The 8,410-nt window shown below is 42.1% G+C and overlaps 2 protein-coding genes across 3 annotated transcripts in view; one reads left to right on the top strand and one right to left on the bottom strand.

The window, feature by feature from the left end:
• eif5b (eukaryotic translation initiation factor 5B) overlaps nucleotides 1-3,232 on the top strand; it is a 13,872-nt gene extending 10,640 nt beyond the window's left edge. For both annotated transcript variants that reach the window (XM_017434564.3, XM_017434563.3), the window contains 5 exons: nucleotides 550-626; nucleotides 717-881; nucleotides 1,488-1,626; nucleotides 1,706-1,867; nucleotides 2,620-3,232. In XM_017434564.3, the coding sequence (XP_017290053.1) occupies nucleotides 550-626; nucleotides 717-881; nucleotides 1,488-1,626; nucleotides 1,706-1,867; nucleotides 2,620-2,727 (651 nt within the window). In that variant the 3' untranslated portion in view covers nucleotides 2,728-3,232. The remainder of the gene's footprint in view (nucleotides 1-549; nucleotides 627-716; nucleotides 882-1,487; nucleotides 1,627-1,705; nucleotides 1,868-2,619) is intronic.
• A 1,736-nt stretch (nucleotides 3,233-4,968) lies between these two features.
• bco1l (beta-carotene oxygenase 1, like) overlaps nucleotides 4,969-8,410 on the bottom strand; it is a 9,997-nt gene continuing 6,555 nt past the window's right edge. The window contains exons 6-11 of the mRNA XM_017434546.3: nucleotides 6,897-7,117; nucleotides 6,426-6,692; nucleotides 6,242-6,347; nucleotides 6,066-6,160; nucleotides 5,729-5,840; nucleotides 4,969-5,660 (exon numbers count right to left, since the gene is read on the bottom strand). Of these exons, the coding sequence (XP_017290035.1) occupies nucleotides 5,506-5,660; nucleotides 5,729-5,840; nucleotides 6,066-6,160; nucleotides 6,242-6,347; nucleotides 6,426-6,692; nucleotides 6,897-7,117 (956 nt within the window). The 3' untranslated portion in view covers nucleotides 4,969-5,505. The remainder of the gene's footprint in view (nucleotides 5,661-5,728; nucleotides 5,841-6,065; nucleotides 6,161-6,241; nucleotides 6,348-6,425; nucleotides 6,693-6,896; nucleotides 7,118-8,410) is intronic.

The raw sequence follows: 8,410 nt of genomic DNA, 5'->3' as shown, positions 1-8,410 counted from the left end.
AACGCATCGACAAACACTTTGTGTCTGCAAAACATGTGAGGAGAGCTGCAGACCAGGGACAATCCAGAAATGGTCATGAATGTCAGTTTAGAAGCTATCAAAGTTCTCAAATAAAGCACCTTTTGAGAATGTCAATGTTTGTTGGGAATTATCTTACAAAACTAGGAAGGATTTTCGGTTTATATATTAAAAGTTATGGTTTTTTATTGATTTTAGTAAAACAAAAAAATTGCAACCTTTAGGAAAATGCCCCACGAAATCAGGCATTTTAGCCGCAACAATCACAAAAACCACCCGTGAACTTCTGGAGGGACTGAGTAATAATAAAAACAATCATTTAGCTTGCTGGTGTGACCAGTTTGTTGTAGAATGACTTCAGGCTCAACAGTGTTTAGTTTTTATTTCCCATCTGTTCCAGTCGTTCAGTTATTTGTCTTATTTTCTCCTGTTTTATTTGTTGAGTTATTTACTGAATTGTAAGCTGATCTTACATCAGTTTCAGGAGACTGAAGAAACTAAACTTGTGTTTGTTTTTGTGTGTCCCTGCAGTACGCTGGTATCAACATCGGTCCGGTTCATAAAAAGGATGTGATGAAGGCGTCCACCATGTTGGAGCATGACGTGCAGTACGTCACCGTCTTCTGCTCGAACACACCCAGAAAGATTTAAACTGCATCTGTAAACGTGAGCGGTGTTTGTGCCTCTGCTGTCGACAGGTACGCCGTGATCCTGGCGTTCGACGTGAAGGTGGAGAGGGAGAGTCAGGAGATGGCCGACAGTCTGGGCGTTCGAATCTTCTCCGCTGAGATCATCTACCACCTGTTTGATGCTTTCACCAAATACAGAGAGGACTACAAGAAGGCCAAGCAGGAAGAGTTCAAGTAGGAGAGCTGGAGATTCATCTCTTCCTCTGATTCCTCTGAGTCTTGTTGTTTTTAAAGGTTTCATTTGCAGAACAAACTCTTTAGAACTCACGTTGACCTTAAATAGTTTTAATATTCATGCTTTGCTCCCTGCTTCTTCCAAAGTTCTGCTGCACAAACGTTAACAGTGGTAACAAAACAATGTTAGTTTTTATTTAGTTTATTTATTTAAAGCTGATGAAGTTTCTGAATGAAGGTGAAATGCTGTAATTCATGATGTGACCTGATGGTGGCAGTAGATTCACTTTCTGTGTTTGATTTGTCTCAGGAACTTTATGAAGCTTTGTGTGTTTACTGGTTCAGCTCATAAAAACATTTTCTTCATTATTCAAAGCTGCTGATGAAGAGGAACAATTAGTTTTTATTGTTTCAAAACAAAAACAGAAAAAGAATAGGTCTAATGGTTAATTGGTTCCTTAAAGTGATGTTTTTGTTGTCGTATTCTCATCTGGTTGTTTTAGTCAAGATAATAAATATATTTTCCACAGCTATTTATAAATCCCTGTTACTGGTTAGGATAATAACCCCAGCAGCCCCGGTCTTAAATGTTTTTTTTTTTCTCAGGCACGTCGCCGTGTTTCCTGTGAAGCTGCGAGTTCTTCCTCAGTTCATCTTTAACTCCAGGGATCCCATCGTGATGGGCGTGTCCGTGGAGGCCGGCGTGCTGAAGCAGGGAACGCCGCTCTGCGTGCCCAGCAGAGGGGTGAGGCTCGCTCGCACGCTCTCTCGTTGTTGGAGGTCTTTACGGTTTTTGTCCAACGCGGAACCTGTCTGTGTCTCAGTTTGTGGACATCGGCGTGGTCACCAGCATCGAGATGAATCACAAACCCGTCGATTCCGCCAAGAAAGGTCAGGAGATCTGCGTCAAGATCGAACCCATTCCCGGAGAGGCGCCCAAGATGTACGGCCGCCACTTCGAAGCCACTGACATCATGGTCAGCAAGGTAAAGACACGCCCATCGAGGGGGCGGGGCTTGGGATGCGCTGGCAGATTTTTGCGTATTGTTGGTGCCGAGTTAATTATGAAAGATCGGTTTTAGCAGCGACTCATCGTCCGTTTTAAAAAGTCAGGAAAGGAAGAAGGAAGGATTGTTTAAGACTCGTGTTAATGTAGAAATAAAAACTTTTTAGATGTTTTTATTTTTATATCGACAGGAAATGGAAAAGTATGAAATTTGTTTTAAGTATTTTTACAGAAAATACGACCAGACCATTTATTTAAAACCTTTTTCTGTTTCCTAAAAGATAAAACATCAAACATCAGTTCTTTTCACATTAATTGTAATTAAAACACATCAGCAGCCCTGAAGCTGAGATTTCTACCTTCAGCTGCTCAGTTAGAAAATGAAGCACACTTTACTTTTAATAGTTCACTTAAAGTTTACAAAAACATATTTTTTTATCAGAAAAACCAAACATAAATCAATAAAATGGCTGTTTGCCTTCAAGGCTGTCAGATTCCACAGAAGAAGAGAAAGTTTATCAGTGAAATGTTGGAGAACAAAAATAAAATCTGGTTTCTGTTTTTATAAATGTGAATGTGATCGCCTCAAACAGTCGAACTGACAGGATTAAATCTAAGATCCGAGCGACTCGGTTCTGCTTCAGTCTGGTGTTGGCAGCTGGTTCTGGTTCTGTGCTGCGGCTCCAGTCTGGGTTCGTGTTCACGGTAACGGAGGCCGTGTTGTTGTTTCAGATCACGCGAGCGTCCATCGACGCCCTGAAGAACTGGTTCAGAGACGAGATGCAGAAAAGCGACTGGCAGCTGATCATGGAGCTGAAGAAGACCTTTGAGATCATCTGAAGGAGCTAAAACACAAGCCGACAAACAAAAACGCAATCTTCCTCCGTCGATGACGAGGCAGCGGACGTGAAAGTGTTTTTCTGAGAAAGCCACTGGTGGAAACAGTGATAGTTTAGACACATTCACACTCTCAGTATTCCAACGTGCCTGTTGTTCAGCATCAACGTTCTTCTTCTTCTTCTTGGTCTCTGATTTGTGGCTGCTGCTTCATGTCCCAGGCTCCGCCCCCTTCCACCACCCCCCCAGCAATGCTAACCAGGACGATGGCGAGCAGCTCCGGGCCACACTAGAGAAAAATCACGAATATTTCTGGAGTTTTCTTTTCAGAACGGCAGTGACAGACTTCGAAAAGTCAGCGTTCGCGTCGCTGTGCGGTTCGGCGGCCATGTTGGAAGGCGGGGCGATGTTGAGTGACGGAGAAGATTTTAAAATGTTTTTGTTGCAACTGCTGATGTAATAAATTCCCATGATTCTAATAAAACCTGCAGACAGAGTTTTCACTTCACACGTAGAAAAAAAAGATTTTCTTATTTAAAACTTAACAATCGGTGAACAGAAGTCTTAATTTGAGATCTTTTAAAAAACCTTAACCTTCTGTCAGTTTATCTTTTCTTCTTCTCTTTACAGGATGTTAAAATAGTTTGGACTTCATGTCATCACTGTGGCTGAAGGGATAAAATGATATTTTAACCTCTTAGTGACACAAAACTGTAAAACGTTGGTTTGATTTCATGTCTTATAGCTCAGAGCTCCTCAGCTGTTTTCTGTTCTTAAAGTTGTTTAAGTTTTCTGTTTAAATGCACAACAAGACAACTTAAATTACTTTTTGTCATTAGTTCAGGTGATAATCCTCAAATTATTTTTAAGGTGATTAATATTTTCTTTCCTGTATGAAGTGATAAATAATTGACTGGATCTGTCTAAAGTAAAGGGTCACTTCGATCTAACCAGTTTATTTTACAAAAAGTGACAGACTAACAAATCTAAACTTAGTTTTAGTCAGAAGTTTCCATCATAAATGTTGTTTATTTTTGGGCTTTGAATTAATTATTTGTTCTGTTTCCAGGTTGGATTTATCCTACGAGATGAGCTAAAGTGATTTTTTTAGAACTGTTGAATTTATTGTGGATTTTCTCTGATTTAGTGAGTCATAATAATACTAATTTATCCATAAACCCCCCCCTCATATTTTATTAAAGGTCTCCTGGACCTCAGGAGTTTTGCCTCCTCCAACAAGCTACTGGCTGATATTTGACTTTTCTTCCTGGCAGAATTAGTTTGTTTAAATTAGTTGGTTTTCTGCTCAAACCTGGTTTTTAATCATCTGTCTGTTTTCATTCAGGGTCTCAGAGAGCTGATGGCTTTTCATCCACAGATTTTCAGGTTGAGGTCGGGGCGTTCCAGAGGCTTAATGGGAGCCTGATTCATCCAATCAGAAACCGGTTCTGATGATTCATCCAATCAGAAACCGGTTCTGATGATTCATCCAATCAGAAACCGGTTCTGAGGATTCATCCAATCAGAAACCAGCTCTGATGTGTTCGGGATCATGGTCCTGTTGGACCTAACTTTCTTCTACCTAGCTGTCAGGGTTTCTCCTCACCTGACCTAACTAAAGAACCTTGCAGAGAGTAGCTTGTCTTTTATGAGGCTTTTGCAAAAGGAGAAGTCACTCGTGCGTGTCCGTTCGGGACAAACCCGAGCGAGTTCTAAACTCCTGTTGCAGCGACACATTTTTTTATTAGAAGCAAGCAACAGGTGGGGAACACACAGCTTAATCACACAGATAAAACTTTTGTGAAACAATCTGCCCCTTAGCAACAACACAGAGGTTGTTGGGAGCCAGGAGACTGAGTTACCTGGAAAACATGTGGACACGAGCATGAACTTTAATAACTTGTGTGCTGAGGAATGAACTGCATTAAACTCTAACACTAGCTGTTGATTTAAGGTGAAGTTGAATCATTTGGAAGTAGTCCTCCACCACAGCATGATGCTACCACCACCATGCTTGGTTCAGTGTTTTTGGGTCTGACTCTAACATTTGTCTTGTCACTGTGTCCAAACAGCTTGTCTGATCAGCAGACTTTTCTGTAGAAGACATTTGTCTCTTCATGCAGACACCTGCAGGTGTCAGTCCAGCTTAAAGGTGTGTCTTTTGGAGGCGGAGCTTCTTTCTTGGTCACCGTGGTGATGTAAATCTGTGAACAGGGTTGCTGATAAACACCAATGTTGGAATTATTCACTCAGCAAAAACAAGTTTTTTATTCAAATAATTCAAAACTAATGTTGCTCGTGTGACATCCGTGTTCTCAAGTTATTAAAAGAAAAACAATATTCACATTTATTATCAAACACAAAAACAAATAAAGAAAATGCATTTTAATATGAGATTAGACTTGATAAAAACACGTATTGAATAAAATGACTCATTTGTCACAGGCTTGTAGAGTTTTAGGATTCCTTCATGAATCTAAAACTGATGACTTTTCTTTCTAAATGAGGAGATAATCAGAGAAACGTTCACACCGAGCAGCAAAACGCAGCTTCAGCCCCATTTCAGTCAAAACGAGCAGCAAAACTGGCTTTTATAGTTAATGTTGCTCATCAGACAGGAACATTAATATACATTTAGTTTTATTTTCTCCTCCAAGCCCACCGTTTAAAGGAAACTTTAAGTAAAAATAATATTTTCAGGCCGGTGTCAGCTCTGTTTTCTACATACAGGCACCTGAAGATAAAACAGTCAAACATTTAGTCCAGCTGATGTTCCAGTGATCAGTCGGCGGCGGGGATGAAAAGTCCATGAAGGTCTATGTGGACCGGAGCAGGAATGGAGGCCCGCGCCGTCTCCTCAAACGTTTTGGCGTTGAGGACGAGCAGGAAGGGAGAAATGTTGGGGTCTGAAGAAACGATGGATGACAGGATGACTCCTGGAAGAAGAGTGAAATAAAATCAGAGCCAGAGGAGAAACGATTGTCTCGGTCGGCTCGTGTCTCACCATCATCTTCCTCCTCTGCTCCTGGAAAGGCAACAAACACCGGCTCTGAGGGGTAGCAGTTCTCCTGCTGCCACTCCATGTGCGTCCTCGTTATGATGTCTACTTTAGCAATCTGTTGGACACAAGGTTTATCATTTATGGTTTGTTTTTATGGTCGTGTTGGTTCAAACTAAAAATGACTGTTTGCTCTTCTTAGGATGACGTATAACAACTTGATTTATGATGTGGACTTTGGTATCTGAGTTTCATGAGTTTAAAAAGTCCGATCTGATCCATCTTCAGCTGCTAGCACAGTTAATGTCCCTGAAAAGGTCCGTTTGTCTGTGACAGGCTTCACCTTGTTGGGATGGGGAGACCACTCGATCCTGGAGCCGTAGAAGTATCTGTACTTCCTGCTGTTGAAGTTGTAGTTGATCCCTGGCAGCTCCAGACCTGTGGAGGACTCAAGCGTGTTAGTTTTAGGAAACTAGATGGTTCTCCTTGCACTGTTGTTTATTTTTATAAAACACAAGCCTATAAAAAGTGTGTCTGGCCGGCAGTAGATGGAGCCGTCCTCCTGCATCACCGCCTGAGCTGTAGTGTCCGTTAAAGTCACGAGGTTAGTCCCTTTGGGAGACTCCTGGAGGACAAACAAGCGGTGATGGTGAGGTGAAAAGTAATGTGTGTACTTTGGTGTGATCTCTCAGTGTAGCTGTACCTTCTGGACACTGAGAGGCAAGACAAATCTCTGGCAGACGGGCTGGGAGAACTCCTTGTTGGTCTCGATGAAGCTGCTGGTTTCCTGTCGGATGTTGTGGAGGTAGAACATGTCATACAGGTTGCTGTCCTTGTAGGTGATGATGTCGAATACCACGTGCCCGTCTTCCTCGTAGGCGTTGATGTGGTGGAAAACCACCAGAGCATCGCCATAGAAACGGACGGACTCTGCTTTTCCTGTCTTTTTATTGATGACGTGAAACAGAGTCTGGAAAGAGAGACGACTCCAGATGATGATGATGATGATGATGATGGTCAGGTTGATTTGCTTATATCCACTGGTTTACATGACCAGAGTCTGAACCGTGTGGTTTATTATTTCACCTTGTAAATAAAGTGAAACCTTACAGAGATCAAATTTAAAGTGGAAGTTGTTTCATGTCTGATGCTGGTGGGATTTTAAGAAACTTACGACGTCGTCCTTGTCAAATTTGAGGCAGTTCCCCCAGTTGAGCCCTCTAAAGTAGGCGGTTGCGAGTTTGATGACGTCCAGTTTGAAGGGCTGCTCCACGAACACGATGTAGTTGTCGGTCATGCCGAAGCTGTGGAAGTAGCTCGGGAACAAAGTGGACCGAAAAGGAACCGAACAGAGCTGCTGTACTTTCCCCAGAGCCAGCTTTCTGTGGTCTTTGTCTGAAACAGATCGGGTAATCGTGGGTTATTAACTCATCTCCTTAACGCTCGTTGATCTTAGAGGTTGGGTAGATTTGAAGATTGTAATTAACTAAATAACTAAACAACAGTGATCAGTGGTGACAAAGCTTCCTTCAGTGTTGGTAAAACAGCACTCTTTTTGTTTTTTATGCTCAGAAAACAAATCCTCTTCTTGTTTTTAGTCATCAGCCTGTTGCCCACTTATTATCTCCACATGGTGTCTAAAGTTACATCTTCTTTGGGCCCAGTAGGTTTGGGATTGGGTCTCTCTGGGTCCATTTGATTTATTTCTTGGGGGATTGGAGGCTAATGAACACCTCAGATTGTTAACCTCTGCTTTAATGCCAGCAGAGTATTGCAGTTCAAATTGATGACTAAGTTTAAAAACTTTATCTGTCAGTGTCTGATCAGTGTTTATGGTTTAGTGTCCAAAGTTTTTTATGGAAATAGGATTGTAAAAATGTTCACATGTGACTGATAACTACCTCACCTCCAAACATTTGTATGTCCGCTCCAAGCTTTTTACAACATTGTAAATCAATTAACTCTATCTAACTAGAGTTAATCTAGTTCGATATAATTATATTATATATTATATAGATTAGATATAATCTATTTAACTAATTAGATGGAGGTATGACCTCTGGAGCTAAAGTTTACATACACCATAGTCAATAAATCTATAGTATAATTCAGTTTTAGATTCTTGGTTGAAGTCTAAAAAAATTGACCAAATCCTTAAGTTTTCTTTTTTTTTCTTCTTATAGTTGGAACCACACAACATAATCTGATGTCTCTGACTCCAAAACTGAATCATTTTCCTCTAAAGAGTCAGTCTGTCCATTTTCTTTCTCTTATGATGAAGTCATGGAGGCAGCAGGTCCAGGCGGGAAACCCAGACCTCCGTCTGCAGGAGGGAGGTGTGTCCAGCTCCTCCTGCAGGAGGGAGGTGTGTCCAGCTCCTCCTGCAGGAGGGAGGCAGAATCCAGCTCCGTCTGCAAGAGGGAGGCAGAATCCAGCTCCGTCTGCAAGAGGGAGGCAGAATCCAGCTCTGTCTGCAAGAGGGAGGTGTATCCAGCTCCTCCTGCAGGAGGGAGGTGTATCCAGGTCCTCCTGCAGGAGGGAGGCGTGTTCAGCTCCGTCTGCAGGAGGGAGGTGTATCCAGCTCCTCCTGCAGGAGGGAGGTGTATCCAGCTTCGTCTGCAAGAGGGAGGCATATCCAGCTCCGTCTGCAGGAGGGAGGCGTGTTCAGCTCCGTCTGCAGGAGGGAGG

This window comes from Kryptolebias marmoratus, linkage group LG23, assembly GCF_001649575.2.
Source record: "Kryptolebias marmoratus isolate JLee-2015 linkage group LG23, ASM164957v2, whole genome shotgun sequence".
In the NCBI taxonomy this organism is placed as follows: domain Eukaryota; kingdom Metazoa; phylum Chordata; class Actinopteri; order Cyprinodontiformes; family Rivulidae; genus Kryptolebias; species Kryptolebias marmoratus.
This window is presented reverse-complemented; position numbering and strand designations above follow the sequence as displayed.